We start from the raw sequence: 17,175 nt of genomic DNA, 5'->3' as shown, positions 1-17,175 counted from the left end.
AGACATTGTTGGAATCTATGGAGCTGTTGAGTGGTGAGCAACTCTGCCCCCTGGTGGCCATTCCTGTCATTCTGCATGTGGATTTAAGTTTAATGTGTCGCTGAAAGCCAAAGGTTGTAGTTTCTGTTATTTTAAAGTTTTTATTTTATTTTCTCTTTATGGCCAGAATATCTCATCCTGTTTGAGATTATTGTTTAAAAAACAATAATTAGAAGTTAATTAGAAGTTTCATTTCTAATTAATGAATATTGAGATGAAAAATGTTGGCAGGTGACCCAAAATGTCCAGAATGAATCTGTTTTATACACTGCAAAGTTTTACTATGTTAAATTTTAATATGTTAAATTTACCCATAAAATATTCAAAAGCATCACTTATACTTCTATTTCTTTATTCTTTAAGTTAATTCCTTTTAAAAAGAAGAATCAAATTTTAGAGTTTAACTTCCTGACAGATGATAAAGAATTTAAAAATTTGAAGTTTTGTTTGTGAAATTATGGATTATTTAAAGCAAATCTTGTTAAAATAATTTTAATAGTTAGTAGCATTAACATTATTAACATATTTCAGTGTTTCTGATTCAAACACCAATACAAACACTTCACCGCCTTTCTAATATTTAAAACATTAAAATGTCTCATTCTCAATTTTATTTGTTATTCTATTTACACTTGTATTTTTAGTTGTGTCATTATGAAAAGTATTGATTTATTAGATACATATTTAAGAACAGAAACCTGGGAACTGCCAGGAGAGTAAAACCCAATCAGAACATGATGAGGCTGAAACAAATCAATCTGTTCTTCAGTTTTGGGTTTAATAAAAACCAAAACAATACAGAAGGTTTGAGAATATTAAGATCATAAACAGGATGAGAACCAACCACAGTTTGACTTTGTCTTGCTGTAGATAAATCAGGCCAAAATTAATCTGCTCCATTAGACGGAGAAGCAGGAAAAATGTGGCGAACAGCAAAATAAAAACCAAAAATGGAGAAAGAGTGACACCAAGCGGCGACAGACAGTACTGCAGCGTTTAAACAGGAGCCCAGGTTCGGTTCTGTCTGATTTAGAACCTTAATTTGAAATCTGAACATTTATAAAGCTACTCTTTAAGAACCGTTTTCTACACATTTTCTTTTATATATATATATATATATATATTTTTTTTTTTTTTTATGACCGTTTAAAGTATTCGGTTTGAACTGGAAGTTGATTTGTTCTCTCATAGCAGATATTAAGATAATATAATATCTTAATATATGATATTATTTTATATTAAGGTAATATAATATATTATCTTAATATAAGATAATATATTATATAATATATATTATTATTATTATATAATATCTTAATAATATAATATTAAGATATTATATTATTTTAATATTATATTAAGATAATATAATATCTTAATATATTATCTTATACATCCAGCTGGTAGTGTTTTACGGGTTAAGGTTAAGGTTTAGGGTAGTTGTCGCCCCTAACTAGCTGCAGCCTGGTCTTTCATTAAACACGCCAGCATGTTTTTCACCAGGACGGGTCTTGGCTTGAAGGTCCACCTGTACTGGGAGCAACTCTGGACCTTCTTCTGGTCCTCCGTGTCCCAGTGGCTCTGGATGGAGTAGCTGTGACCGGAGGGAATGGTGGCCGGATCCTTCATTAGGTCCAAACAGACGGAACAGCAGAGTTGATCCTGATCCAGGTGGATTTCTACGCCTCGATGTTCACGGAGCCCCTGGCAGCAGGAAGGAGACCGTCCAGGTCTTTAAAGGGTGAAAGGTCGTCCTCATATCGTCTCCTCCCCTTCAAAATAACCTACAGTTACATGTGACTAACTGAAACACTCTGATAAATAATCAGTATTTAGTAAGACTGGATAAGGCTGAGTTAGAACTATATTAACTCTACTTTGGGTTCCTGTCAGTCGGTTTTGCTTCATATGATTTTAGTGTAAGTCTCAGTTGTTACGCTGCAGTGTCACCTTGTTGGTCAGTGACCTTTAAAGAGAAGGACAGCTTTCCTCTGTCCCAGTCCAGATTCACTCTGATCCTCTGGAGAATCTTCTGGACTGAGAGATATTTGGGAGGAACTGGTGGAGAATATGCTGAGTATTTACCTGAAGAGAAATCTATAACCAACCATCCAGACTTTATGTCTTCCTTCCTCTGAACAGACTCTTCTAACACACCAAGTAACCAGAATGAACTGTCTCCAACATCAACATCCCAGCTGTGGTTCCCTGAGTTAAAACCATCAGAACTCAGGACAGAGAGAAACAAATCATCAAATCTCTCTGGATTATCAGGAAGCTGCTGTTTCTCTCCTCTCCTCCCATTGGTCAGATCTTCAGACAGATGGATATCTGGACCAGCCGTGTTTGGGTCCATAACCAGAGGAGTGTAGGTCACCATGTTCTCCATGTTGCTCCAGATGTTGAAGGCCAGGTTGCGTTGTGCAACACAAAAAACTTCCAGCTAGACCGCAGTGGGCTGAAGAGTTTAACAGTATTATTTATTACAATAAATTTAACGAAGCTTCGAGGCAGATTAATTTACCTTGAGGATTTGTAGTAATTCAGGTGATCAAATTATTCAAGGAATCGTTTCAGTCCTAGTCTTAACAGCAGAGATTTTAACTGCAAACTAAGAAAGAGGTTTTTTAAAACCCCAATGGTAATACACAGTTATGATAGTAACACTAGCGCCCTCTGCAGGTGGAGATGTGGACAGATGGAGGATTTTTCCCACATATTTTGGGCGTGTCCTGTGGTGAAACTCTGTTGGGTAAAAGGAGAAATAGGGAAAATATTAAACTTCACTACAACGTTGGAAATTCACCATTTAGTTTTGGATGATATAAACTTTGCTGCTGGAGAAATTGATACAGTTTATATGTTGAAGCCCTTGTGTTAATTGCTCATCAGGTTATTACTGCAAACTGGCTGAAACCACATCCACCAATCCTGGAACAATTTATTCGGAGCTGAAGACTGTCAACTTAATGGAGGAAATAACTGCAACTCTGAGACTGAGGAAGGACATTTATATAAGAAGATGGTCTTCTGTTATCTCTGACCTGGAACAATGGACTTCAGTCTTTGTGATATTTGGGGAAAATGATCTTAACTACATGTCTGTAGAGCTAATTCTGTGAAAATGGGACAATGTGTTCATACTTATGTGTGGGCCATGTCAAGAAACTGTTCTAATAAAAGCTTTTATAAGAAGTCAAAAGATGAATTTTATGTTCTTGTTAACACGACATTACACACAGCATACTCTCAAAATGTTTCTATCAACATATCAACAACTACAAACTGACTCTTATCTCTTACAGTTAGTCGTCTTGTTCTCACTTGTTTATGGGTCGATCCACCAGTGATAGTTAGGCTTTGTGCTCCTTTAATATGGAGGGATTTCCAGGGAAACTGCAGGCTGATATTTTCCTGATGAAGACAGAAAAAAAACGCAGTTAACAAAACACCAACTAAAAATACATTTTACAGAAACAGGAACCTCCCACGTAGCTTATTACTAAATGAATATGCTAAATGTTGTGAACTAAGGTAAAGCTAAACGCCTTGCTTAGCTACTGATGCTACTAGTTATTTTAACCGGCATGAAAACCGACTGCAAAGGGTTAATTTAACCCAGTATCAAGCTGCATTACCAATCTAGCCAAGATGGCGTCAAGTAGCTAGCTTGTTAGCTGTGATGCTAGCGTGCATTGGTATTGTCTAGTAAAGCAAAGTGACCCACATAAAACCTCTTAAATTAATCACAAACCACATAAATAATCAATATTGATGTGGTTTGATATGAACCGACCGATTATGACACATTTGGAAGCAACAGAACAGGATTTCTCTGCTTGCTGCTCACCGTCACTTGGACCGGAGTACTGGGAAAGTTCAACCTGTTCTCCTTGCTCACCGTAACTTGGACCGGAGTTCTGGGAAAGTTCAACCTCTTCTGCTTCTCATGTCTTAAGACTGATGGCAACCAACTTAAAGGGACTTTACTCCCACCTACTGGTGAAGGACATTGTGTCCGATTCCCCATTTCACTCCTCATAACTTCAATGAAACCCAATCACATAATTGTTATTTACAACTTTAATTATTTAAACTTTTGTTAGTAAATATTAACTAATTAAAAACTGTATTACATGCAAAATATCTCATTAAGTTTGAGTAAAACACTTGAAGGTGGTTTAACTTAAAAATCACTTGCTGCCTTCAAAATCTATTTTAATTCAACAAGAAAATTGTTTGTGTTTTAACTCAGAAATTAAAGTTCATGAAGTTAATTTAACAAGAGACAAGTCATCAAACATTGTTTTTTTTAGTTTTTAAATCTTGAGTTAACTTTTGGCTTAGTGTTGAAATTTAAACCAAATAATTATTTCACAATATGCAAGAAAAAACTGTCCTGACCTGGTTAAAGAGCAAACATTGCTCTATTATTTCACTGACAATATCAAGTTAAAATAACAGTTTATTTTACTTCAAATTTTTGTTTTAATCTTGGATCACAATCTAAATAAGTAGTTTTATTAATAATTACCCTAAGCAATAATTATAGTTATTCATGGCCAAAAGTTGTACTTCACTAAGCGCAGTACAACTTCAACATTTATTTACTCAAAGGTAAAAAGTTTCCATCCCATAAATGATTCATTAAAGAGTAAAAATCTGTTTGGTAAAAAAGCGACTCAAGTAATGATCAAAAGATAATTTAATATTTAAAAATTACATCATCAGATGGAGCAAATATAAACTTAGGAGGAAATTTTGGTATTTTAAGAAAAAAAATGTCAATGACCCATAAATGTAACATAAAATAACAAAATCAGACAAAAGAAAATTAAATATTCAGTTTGGAGCTAAATAATTTAGTTAGCAAAGTAAATATTTAGTTTGTAAACTAAACACATTGCTGGGATCATTTTTGCTCACATATTCAATAAAATCCAATTTTTTAATACATCAATAGTTCCTGATAAACTAATAATTACCCAGAGATGAACAAAAAAACAAGACCTCTCACTCTGAGTCATTTTAGAATCAGAGCTGAACTCAGACTAAAGAGTCAGATGTGAAATATTAACGCCGCCCTGCTGCTTCCAGCAGCTGGTGATGAATCTGAACAGAGATGAAGAATCTCCAGATGATCAGATCATCTCCAGTTTCCTCTTTAAAACTCACAGTTTCAATCTGATCAATAAGTTTTTATTTGGACTTTGTGATCTTCATGCTGAGATCATCAGAGCTGCTGCTTGATCACTGAGATCTTCATCGGTACGATCTTTAATGTTTTAAGAGTGTTGAAGTATGGAAACACCTTGTGAGTGAAGGTGTGTGTGAAGGTGTGTATGTGTGTGTTAGTATCCAGATCAGAGAAGGACAGCTTTCCTCTGTCCCAGTCCAGATTCACTCTGATCCTCTGGAGATTCTTCTGGACTGAGAGATCTTTGGGAGGAACTGATGGAGAACATGTTGTGTATTTACGTGAACCGAATGCAACAACCAACCATCTGGTCTGTGATCCTCCCTTCCTTTGATCAGACTCTAACACACCAAGAATCCAGGCTTCACTGTCTCCAACATCAACAGCCCAGCTGTGGTTCCCTGAGTTAAAACCAGCAGAACTCACAACAGAACACCAGTTAATATCAAATCTCTCTGGATTATCAGGAAGTTGCTGTTTCTCTCCTCTCCTCCCATTGGTCAGATCTTCAGACAGATGGAGTTTTTTACCAGCCGTGTTTGGGTCCAGAACCAGAGGAGTGTAGGTCACCATGTTCTCCATGTTGCTCCAGATGTTGAAGGCCAGGTTGCCCAGATGTTTGGCCTGGTCTATCAGAGCTCCTGAGGGCAGCTGTGGATCCTCCAGCAGGGGGCAGCGCTGGACTCTTTCCACTGCAGCCTTGTAGTTGTGCAGGAATGAGACGTCTTCAGCTCTCAGCTCCTCCTCTGTGGCTCTGACTGTGTCTGAAAGAGCTGCTATCTCTCTGCTCAGAGCCTCCATCTTCTCCTTCATCATCCCTCTCTTCTGCTCCTCTTCCTCCCTCAGTGCAGCCAGCCTGGCCTCCTCTTCCTCTGCTAGAAACTGATGAAGCTGCTTAAACTGCTCCATAATCTGCCTCTCTGTGTGTCGGGCCTGGACCTTCAGGTGTTCTGCTGTCTGATCAAACTCCTCCTGAACTTTCTTCCTGAGCTCCAGCTTCTTCTTTAAAGGCTCCAGAGTTTCCTGAAGGTTCTTCTTGTGTTGCTGAGCAGCTTCATCGATGGGTTTGAATTTATCGTTTTTGTGTAAATCTGAATGACTGCAGACGAGACAAACTGGCTGCTGATGGTCCAGACAGAAGAGTTTGAGTTTCTCAGAGTGCAGAGAGCAGAGATCCTCTGAAGCTCTCTGCTCTCTCTGCTGTAAGAAAGACTCACAGAGATTCTTCAGAGACAGATTAAAAGGTGGAGCATCGGATGCAGATCTTTTCCTACAAAGAGGACATGAGCGACCAGTTCTTGTTCTCCAATATTTCTGCAGACACTCCTTACAGAAGCTGTGGCTACATGACAGAATAACTGGATCCTTAAATATTTCCAGACAGACCGGACAGCAGAGATCATCGTCTGATCTGGAAGCCATTTTGTCTCAGAGTGAAGCTGAAATCACAGCAGACAGAAAGTCAAACCAAGAAGTCAGTTTCTCTCCTGTAGAAACTTTCTGAACTTACTTTGACTTTGATTGTCTTGTGTTTCCTCCTGCAGCAGTCTGTGTTTCAGTGTCTAGTTGCTCAGTTCTCTCTCTGTTCTCCTTGTTCAGTGTTAGTTTGATTTCAGTCGCAGACGAAGTTCATCCCACGAGCGTTTTCTCCAACTTTTTCTCTCTAAACTGTTTCCTGTTTTTTCCCGGTTGTTCCTGTTGGATTCAGTCCGCCTGGAGAGGATCAAGTCTTCTTCTTCGTGGTCTTTTTCTTCTTCTACTGTTTCTTTTTCTTTCTCTTGGTTTTCTTTGCGGTTGTTAACAAACGTTTAGTAGCATTACCGCCACCTGCTGGTGTGGAGTGTGGATCGTGACTGTCTAATTCATACTTTCTATTTCTACATATATAAACATATCCTCCTGCCTACCTATATATGTAAATAAATATACACACCCACACATATAAATATACATACTTGTATATATATTGTTACACTATCCATCTATTTATCAGACACATTTACAAACACACCCACTACATCTAATCAAATTCTATGAAACAATTTAGTTTTCTTTAAAAATCTAATAACTATTTGAATATGTTTATTATCCAAATTCTTCCTCAAAATATCTAATAAATTAACATTTTCCTTAATTCTTTCAAACCCTCTCCTCATGTATCTTCTCTCTTTTTCATATTTATGACATTCTAATATAGCATGATCTGTTGTTATATGTTTTCATATTTTCCACTGTGATCACATTTGCCAGTATTATGCTTTTGAATTTTAAAGTGTATAGTTAAATCCTGTTATCATTCTTTCCTCCTTTCTTCTTTCTCCTACAATCTTTTGAATTTTATAGAACCATCTTCCTGTTTTGCCGTTCTTTCCTCAGTTTTCCTTTAACTTATTTTAAACTGTTCCCATATCCGAGTTATTTTATATTCAGTTCTTTCCCTAAAACCTGATATTGTATCCCTTGCTTTATAAATATTCAATCTCTTCTTAAACTATCACTTCCTTTAATTACAGAATCTCGTGTTTTTAACCATGTTTCCTGAACACAAATCATTTCTGGTTGTTCTTCAAGACTATCAATAAAACCTTTAAGTTTCTGTCCGTTAGCTTTTAAACTTCTTGCATTTCATTGTAATATTAATATGAACTATTTTCACCTGCTGGTCCTGGTCTCCCATCTTCCTCCAGATTTATGTTATGATCCGGATTTCATCTAAATCTGCAGTTTTAGAAAAACTACAGTTTTTTCAGATCCATCAGTTTGTTCCTGCTTTAAGTGAAAATATATTTTCCTCTCATAAAACTCTTCCAGGGTCTCCACTATCTGGGAAATTCAAATGAACACATTTCATGTTGTTTCCTTCTGTTTGCTGTTTTTCTGTCACATTCAGACTCTGGAGGTGAAAATGGTGTTTGGTGTTGAGGAAAACTTTCCCCGTTTTCACAACAAATGGATCCAGAATCAGAAATGTTTTGATTTAAATTTGATAAAATTATATGGGAGGAGATTTTCAGCTGATGGAAAAACTTGCTACGGATCGGTGATCATGAGGATGTGGAACTGACTGCATTTCACTACAACGACTCTCATCAGCAAGATATTGGAAATGATATTGATCCTGATAACAATGTTTTTACTGGTATCAACTACAGTTGTCACTATTACACTGATGACCAGTTCAACAGCAGCATTAAAACTGAACAGAAACTTTCAATAATCCACTTTAACAGCAGAAGCTTGTATGCAAATTTCTACAACATCAAACTGTCCCTCCAACAACTCAGACCTTTAATATCAATAAATGATCAGAAACGAGGCTCAATAGTGAAAATATTAAAATGGATGGTTATGAAATGGTTTGTGAAAACAGAGAAAACAAAAATGGAGGTGGTGAAGCTCTTTTAGTGGACAAGAACATTAATTATAGGATGATAGAAACAAAGTCAACTGTCATGGAAAACGTCTCTGAATGTGTGACTCTAGAAATACTCCTGGAAAAAAGAAGAATGTCTTTGTGAGTTACATTTATAGATCACCTGATCAAATATAGAAATATTCAATAACTGGATGGAAGAAACATTTATAAAAGTTCATCAAAAAGTTGCATTTATCTGTGTGGATTTCAACATTGATCTTCTAGATCCGAATAAACAGAATGACAGAAGAATTTAACAGCATGTACAGTCTAAGCCTGAACCCTGAAACCACCAGGCCCAGTGGCATTACATCGCACTGAGCAACATTAACTGGTAATATTTATACAAATGTTCCTGAAAATAGTTTCACTAGTGGAATATTAATAAAAGACATAACTGATCATTTACCAGTGTTCACAGTCTGACTGTAAAAACTGATGGAAACATCAGATCAATACAGACGGTTTGGTCAGAAGATTCACTGAAGGCACTAAAACTGATTTGATGGCAAATGATTGGAGATTAATTTATAGAATAAATGATGTGAATTCAGCATATGAAGGATTTTTAACAATATTTAAATTACTATATGATAAAAACTGTTAAATTAAAGAAAATAAGATGAAAAGCAAAAAATGAGCAGTGGAAACAAAATGCATGTAAAAAGAAAAACAAACTTTTTATGGAGTTTATAAAAACTTCTGAATTAGAAAATAAATATAAGAAATATAAAAATATATTAACTAATATTATAAAGGCATGTAAAAAGGAATATTATTATAAATTATTGGATAGTAATAAAAATAATACTAAGGCAACATGGAACATTTTAAATGGTTTTATCAGGAAAACTTCTAACTTTAACAATTATCCACAGTATTTTTACATAATGACCAGAATATTACCAATATGAAGAGTAAATAAATTCAATAGTTATTTTGTGAATATAGGAGAAAAAATACCTGCCATAAAAACAGCAACTCATCTAAATTATGTTGAGAAAAATAAAAGTTCAATGTATCTGAACCCATTAAGAGAAAGAAATCATTGATATTGTGAATAAATGTAAAAGTAAAGCCTCCACTGACTGATGATCTGGACATGAAAACCATTAAAAGGTGATTGAGGGAATCTCTAAACTTTAACTTACATTTATAATTTATCGTTCCAAACGGGACAATTTCCCAACACAATGAAAAAAGATCAAACCAATGAATAAAACTGTCAATAATCAATAATCACAGGCCTGTCTCTCTTCTCCTTCAGGTCTCTGAAATCCTAGAAAAACTTTTTCAGAAGAGAAAATTCATAGACAAACATTCACTACTCAGCAGTCAATATGGATTCAGAGCAAATCGGTCAACATCACCAGCCGTAACTGACTGAACAGAAGAAATGACTAAAGCAACAGATAGTAAGAAATTAGCTGTAGGGGTTTTCATAGATCTATAGAAAACTTCTGACTCAATAAATCATGATATCTTAATTACAATATTAGACCGTTAGTTTTGAACTGGATGAGGAATTATTTAAAGAGCAGAAAACAATTTGTGAAAATGGGAGATATTGAATCTGATTGTCTGCAGATTGTATGTGGGGAACCTCAAGGGTCAGAACTGGGACCAGTTTGATTCATTTGGATATAAACAACATAAGCAAAGAGCTTCATGTATTAAAATTTGTGTTATTTGCTGACGACACAAATATTCTGGTCTCTGGTGAAAACTTACAACAACTTCTTTCCATCGTCGCCTCAGAAATCAGTAAATTAAAGAAAATAAGATGAAAAGCAAAAAATGAGCAGTGGAAACAAAATGCATGTAAAAAGAAAAACAAACTTTTTATGGAGTTTATAAAAACTTCTGAATCAGAAAATAAATATAAGAAATATAAAAATATATTAACTAATATTATAAAGGCATGTAAAAAGGAATATTATTATAAATTATTGGATAGTAATAAAAATAATACTAAGGCAACATGGAACATTTTAAATGGTTTTATCAGGAAAACGTCTAACTTTAACAATTATCCACAGTATTTTTACATAATGACCAGAATATTACCAATATGAAGAGTAAATAAATTCAATAGTTATTTTGTGAATATAGGAGAAAAAATACCTGCCATAAAAACAGCAACTCATCTAAATTATGTTGAGAAAAATAAAAGTTCAATGTATCTGAACCCATTAAGAGAAAGAAATCATTGATATTGTGAATAAATGTAAAAGTAAAGCCTCCACTGACTGATGATCTGGACATGAAAACCATTAAAAGGTGATTGAGGGAGTCTCTAAACTTTAACTTACATTTATAATTTATCGTTCCAAACGGGACAATTTCCCAACACAATGAAAAAAGATCAAACCAATGAATAAAACTGTCAATAATCAATAATCACAGGCCTGTCTCTCTTCTCCCTCAGGTCTCTGAAATCCTAGAAAAACTTTTTCAGAAGAGAAAATTCATAGACAAACATTCACTACTCAGCAGTCAATATGGATTCAGAGCAAATCGGTCAACATCACCAGCCGTAACTGACTGAACAGAAGAAATGACTGAAGCAACAGATAGTAAGAAATTAGCTGTAGGGGTTTTCATAGATCTATAGAAAACTTCTGACTCAATAAATCATGATATCTTAATTACAATATTAGACCGTTAGTTTTGAACTGGATGAGGAATTATTTAAAGAGCAGAAAACAATTTGTGAAAATGGGAGATATTGAATCTGATTGTCTGCAGATTGTATGTGGGGAACCTCAAGGGTCAGAACTGGGACCAGTTTGGTTTCATTTGGATATAAACGACATAAGCAAAGAGTTTCATGTATTAAAATTTGTGTTATTTGCTGACAACACAAATATTCTGGTCTCCGGTGAAAACTTACAACAACTTCTTTCCATCGTCGCCTCAGAAATCAGTAAATTAAAGAAACGGTTTGACAATAAATTATCACTAAAATCAGGGTTTTTGGAAACTGTTAGAAAAATACTCAAGTTCAGACAGAGGGTGTAACTCTAGAAAGGGTTTATGTTAATAAGTTTCTCAGAGTGATGAACAAAATCAGTTGGAAACCTCATATTAAACATTTACAGAATAAACTAAGTAGCAGCAAATCAATCCTGGCTAAAGCTGGACATATTCTGGATAATAAATCACTTCATATTCTATATAACTCTCTGATTTAACATATTTAACATATTGTTCAGAGGTGTGGGGAATTAATTAAAGCTCTTTACATCCACTGAGTTTCCTACAGAAACATTAGAATCATCCATAATGTTGGTTATTATGAGAACACAAACCTGTTATTATTAAAATCTAAAACTCTTAAATTGAAGATCTGGTGGAATTTAAAATTGGTCAAATTCTGTTTAAGGCGTCTAATAAACTGCAGCCTGAGCTCATAGAGAGCAAGTTTTATGAAAGAGAAGGAGATAAAACTTCAACTCAAACTTAAGGATTCGCAGTTTAACAACAACAAGAAAGAGTTTTTGAGTTTCAATTCATGGGGTAAAATTATGGAACAAGTTAAATGAGGAGTTAAAACAAAGTCAGAATTTAATACAATTTAAAAGGAAATATAAGGAGGTCATTTTCACTAGATATAGAAATATGGGTGAGAGTTGGCACTAATGTGTTTCCGTAAACTGAGGATAACGCATATGAGTGTGTGGGCATGGATGTATATATTTAGACATATGTAAACCCAGATAAAATGGAAAATTAATGAACCAGTTTATTTTTAGTTTTGATTGGATTTATTAATGAGGGTCCATCTGAAAATATTGTCTGAGTTTATGGGGTCAGAGGTCATCAGTTTCTTTCTTCTTCCTGCTCCTTTTCCAGCATGTTAAGATTACTGTGGTACAAAAATATGTCTTTTGCATTCCTTGTTCTAGTGCATGATTTTATACTACTATCATGTTGGAAATAAAGTTTCATTCATTCATTTTAACCCTGATGGACGAGAGAGCAGACAGACGGCCACCAGGAAACGGATCAGCATCCAGTCTAGAACCTTCCTGTAATAGAACGGACCTGATCAATATATGGAGAAATAAACATTTTGATTCCAATGTTTAACATGGAGGAACAGGGACAGATCTCAACAGTCTCACTTTGACTTTTGGCTGATTTCTTTGGATATTGTAGATAAAGTGATGGACTCAGAGATAGAACCTTCTATCCTTACAGACCACAAGGCCATTATTATTAAAATAGATAGAAATTAACCTGCCAAATTCAGAGGAAACATTACTGGACATTTAATACAACTTTGCAACAAAACAAAGAATTTACAAACAAGTTGCTCTAAAAGGCCTCAGAACAGGAAGATGAGGGTCTGTGGAGCTACAATAACCAGGAATCAGACCAAAGCATTGCAGTTATACTTTAACTAGACCATAAGTGAAGGATTCACATGTGAAAAGGATTTAAAAGCCTGATATGTTTAAAAGATCCCAGAACCATGAAAGATACATGAAGGGCTTGCCTCGGCGCCCCCTGCTGGCTGAACCAAATGCCTTCAAATGAAACTAAAACCATCAAAAGAAACAAACTGGAGTTTGGAGGAGGTTCTACTATTTGACACAACAGTGAATGAATCAGAAATGATTTGATGCTAATTTGATTGATTCCATCACATTCTGACTTTCAAACTGTGGATCCAAACTGAGACTCTAAAAATGACAGTAAGTTCTGGAAATGGAAACCAAAATAAAACCTCAGAGAAGAAATGAATGGAAATAACATTTATTACAGTTCTGCACTTATTTCATACATCATCTCCCTAAAAATGGAAAACAAATTATACAGAGATGAAAAGTCCAAAACTTCTTCCTCTGTTTTGTTTCAAAACCAAAACTAAACTCAGACTAAAGAATCAGAAATGAAAGATTAACGCTGCCCTCCTGCAACAATATTCAGTTTTTGCTGCTTCACAAACATCATGTAGAGTTTATCATTGTTCTGAAATCTTTATAGTAACAAACTGGATGATAATCTCTTAATTATGAAGGTCTGATGAACCAAAGTGTTTGGAACTGAACTGAACAGAAAGTCTCTAGACCAGATTAAAATCTCCTGTTATTAACGATGGACAACATGGACTTAGATTATTATCACAGTATTTTCTGGTATTTACTGAATAATAAAAGTGATGATAGAAACTTTAAACACAGCATTGATCAGGGAAATAGTCAAAGCAACACAAATAAAAACTTAGAAGTAACTGAAAAGGTCATTTCAGATTCATTCAGTAGTTCAGTTTTATCACTAAGCAGCTACAAATAGACAGCATTCAATTCAACATATTGACATTAATTTCTGCTAGAATGGAAACAATAGTTGGAAAGTCAGAGATGAAGAATCTCCAGATGATCAGATCATCTCCAGTTTCCTCTTTAAAACTCACAGTTTCAATCTGATCAATAAGTTTTTATTTGGACTTTGTGATCTTCATGCTGAGATCATCAGAGCTGCTGCTTGATCACTGAGATCTTCATCGGTACGATCTTTACTGTTTTATTAGTGGCGAAGAATGGAAGCATCTTGTGAGTGAAGGTGTGTGTGAAGGTGTGTATGTGTGTGTTAGTATCCAGATCAGAGAAGGACAGCTTTCCTCTGTCCCAGTCCAGATTCACTCTGATCCTCTGGAGTTTCTTCTGGACTGAGAGACGAGTGGAAGGAGCTGGTAGAGAAAATGCTGAGTATTTATCTTCAAGGAACCTTATGTAGAACAATCCAGACTTTATGCCTCCCTTCCTCTGAACAGACTCTTCTAACACACCAAGGCTCCAGTATAAACTGTCTCCAACATCAACATCCCAGCTGTGGTTCCCTGAGTTAAAACCATCAGAACTCAGAACAGAGAGATACAAATCATCAAATCTCTCTGGATTATCAGGAAGCTGCTGTTTCTCTCCTATTCTAAAGCTGGTCAGATCTTCAGACAGATGGAGTTCTGGACCAGCCGTGTTTGGGTCCAGAACCAGAGGAGTGTAGGTCACCATGTTCTCCATGTTGCTCCAGATGTTGAAGGCCAGGTTGCCCAGATGTTTGGCCTGGTCTATCAGAGCTCCTGAGGGCAGCTGTGGATCCTCCAGCAGGGGGCAGCGCTGGACTCTTTCCACTGCAGCCTTGTAGTTGTGCAGGAATGAGACGTCTTCAGCTCTCAGCTCCTCCTCTGTGGCTCTGACTGTGTCTGAAAGAGCTGCTATCTCTCTGCTCAGAGCCTCCATCTTCTCCTTCATCATCCCTCTCTTCTGCTCCTCTTCCTCCCTCAGTGCAGCCAGCCTGGCCTCCTCTTCCTCTGCTAGAAACTGATGAAGCTGCTTAAACTGCTCCATAATCTGCCTCTCTGTGTGTCGGGCCTGGACCTTCAGGTGTTCTGCTGTCTGATCAAACTCCTCCTGAACTTTCTTCCTGAGCTCCAGCTTCTTCTTTAAAGGCTCCAGAGTTTCCTGAAGGTTCTTCTTGTGTTGCTGAGCAGCTTCATCGATGGGTTTGAATTTATGGTTTTTGTGTAAATCTGAATGACTGCAGACGAGACAAACTGGCTGCTGATGGTCCAGACAGAAGAGTTTGAGTTTCTCAGAGTGCAGAGAGCAGAGATCCTCTGAAGCTCTCTGCTCTCTCTGCTGTAAGAAAGACTCACAGAGATTCTTCAGAGCCAGATTAAAAGGTGGAATATCTTTAGAAGATCTCCTTTTACAAACTGGACACTCTCTTCCTGGTTTCTCTCTCCAATATTTCTGCAGACACTCCTTACAGAAGCTGTGGCTACATGACAGAATAACTGGATCCTTAAATATTTCCAGACAGACCGGACAGCAGAGATCATCGTCTGATCTGGAAGCCATTTTGTCTCAGAGTGAAGCTGGAATCACAGCAGACAGAAAGTCAAACCAGGAAGTCAGTTTCTCTCCTGTAGAAACTTTCTGAACTTACTTTGACTTTGATTGTCTTGTTTTTCCTCCTGCAGCAGTCTGTGTTTCAGTGTCTAGTTGCTCAGTTCTCTCTCTGTTCTCCTTGTTCAGTGTTAGTTTGATTTCAGTTGGAGACGAAGGCAGGAGTCAAAGGTCATCCTCAGGGTGTTTACTCAATGAGTTTTTCTCTGAACTGTTTCCTGTTTTATCCTCAGGTGTTCCTGTTGGAATCAGTCTTTAGGCGGAGATGTGGCGCCCTCTAGAGGATATAATCTTAATCTGCAGTTTTAGAAAAACTCTACAGCTTTTTCTAATTCATCAGTTTGTTCCTGCTTTAAGTGAAAATATATTTTCCTCTCATAAAACTCTTCCAGGGTCTCCACTATCTGGGAAATTCAAATGAACACATTTCATGTTGTTTCCTTCTGTTTGCTGTTTTTCTGTCACATTCAGACTCTGGAGGTGAAAATGGTGTTTGGTGTTGAGGAAAACTTTCCCTGTTTTCACTACAAATGGATCCAGAATCAGAAATGTTTTGATTCAAATTTTATTTATATTTTACCCCTCCAGGGGGTCTTTTGTGGGCTCTAGTGTCCCTTATATGATAGTAGGCTGACAGGAAACGGGGGAAGACATGCGGCAAATGTCGTCGTGTCCAGGAGTCGAACCCGCGACGGCTGGGTCGAGGACTCAAGGCCACCAAATACGGGTCGCGCTACGCCCTACGCCACCACGGCACGCCCTTGGATTCAGATTTAATCAATGCTCTGACATTTTTTCAATCTGTAGCTGAAAACAGGAATACTGTAAATACTCCAGTCTTCAGCTTTAGTATTTTAAAGTTTACATTTACTTTAAATCCATTTTCTAACACTCTGGACCCTGGTGGGGTCAGGAGATGCTGGTTCCTCTCCAGCCAACGTTCCAGGTGAGAGGCGGGGTCACCTGGACAGGTATTTACTTTAAATGTAAACCAAAAATAAAATTAGTAAGAAAATAAAAACAAAAGCTGTTGCAGAAAAAGAAATACCCTCTAATGATTCAGTGTCTCCTCCATCCATGCTGGCAAAGAGCAACACAATCATTGCTCTCTGATTGCAAACTGAGGATTTCAGTGAAAGTTTCAAACAGGAACTTCAGTGATTTTATACTGGTCTGTTTACCTTCTGATGGTCAGAATCAGCTGATTCCTCTTTGGTTACTGGGCATAAAAGAGAGACTGAACTGCTTGAATGACATCTGAGTCAAAGCAGAGAGGAAACGTTGAAACATTTACAGGAGATTCTGCTCTGCTGGGATAGAAAAGAAAAGCCAACAGATCCCAGTTTCTAGAAGCAGGTCAAACCAGTAACAAACTGGATTACATGTAAAATGTCTCATTAAGTTTAAAACCAACCAATACTGAAGTTCATCAAAACAACTATTTAATCTTTAAAGGTTACAACTTCAGACGGACCAAAATTTTAACTGATGAGGAAGTTTTGGTACGATAAAGATCAAAATGAAAATAATTCATTTAAATAAAACTACAGAATAACAAAATCAGGCAAAAGAAACAGTTTTCTAAATCTGTCTTTAGGCAGAGATAT

The 17,175-nt window shown here is 36.4% G+C and overlaps 2 protein-coding genes across 3 annotated transcripts; both read right to left on the bottom strand.

The window, feature by feature from the left end:
- Window positions 1-1,957: 1,957 nt before the first annotated feature.
- LOC116725008 (nuclear factor 7, ovary-like) lies at window positions 1,958-15,775 on the bottom strand. 2 transcript variants are annotated; one of them, XM_032570842.1, is made up of 3 exons: window positions 15,609-15,775; window positions 14,416-15,537; window positions 1,958-2,163 (listed from the first exon to the last, which is right to left on the bottom strand). In XM_032570842.1, the coding sequence occupies exons 2-3, from the start codon at window positions 15,518-15,520 to the stop codon at window positions 1,973-1,975; spliced, it is 1,296 nt and encodes a 431-aa protein (XP_032426733.1). In that variant the 5' UTR covers window positions 15,521-15,537; window positions 15,609-15,775; the 3' UTR covers window positions 1,958-1,972. The 2 variants fall into 2 exon arrangements, with proteins under 2 accessions (XP_032426733.1, XP_032426732.1); XM_032570841.1 differs by lacking the exon at window positions 1,958-2,163 and having other exon boundaries at window positions 13,397-15,537; window positions 15,609-15,769.
- On the bottom strand, window positions 4,852-6,941 carry LOC116725009 (nuclear factor 7, brain-like). Its single transcript, XM_032570843.1, has 2 exons — window positions 6,747-6,941; window positions 4,852-6,675 (listed from the first exon to the last, which is right to left on the bottom strand). The coding sequence occupies exon 2, from the start codon at window positions 6,656-6,658 to the stop codon at window positions 5,273-5,275; it is 1,386 nt and encodes a 461-aa protein (XP_032426734.1). The 5' UTR covers window positions 6,659-6,675; window positions 6,747-6,941; the 3' UTR covers window positions 4,852-5,272.
- Window positions 15,776-17,175: the final 1,400 nt, after the last annotated feature.

This window comes from Xiphophorus hellerii, chromosome 8, assembly GCF_003331165.1.
Source record: "Xiphophorus hellerii strain 12219 chromosome 8, Xiphophorus_hellerii-4.1, whole genome shotgun sequence".
Lineage (NCBI taxonomy): Eukaryota > Metazoa > Chordata > Actinopteri > Cyprinodontiformes > Poeciliidae > Xiphophorus > Xiphophorus hellerii.
This window is presented reverse-complemented; position numbering and strand designations above follow the sequence as displayed.

Excerpts from the sequence above, each read along its gene's own strand:
- LOC116725009 (XM_032570843.1), bottom strand. The coding sequence starts at position 6,658 with ATGGCTTCCAGATCAGACGATGATCTCTGCTGTCCGGTCTGTCTGGAA.
- LOC116725008 (XM_032570841.1), bottom strand. The coding sequence starts at position 15,520 with ATGGCTTCCAGATCAGACGATGATCTCTGCTGTCCGGTCTGTCTGGAA.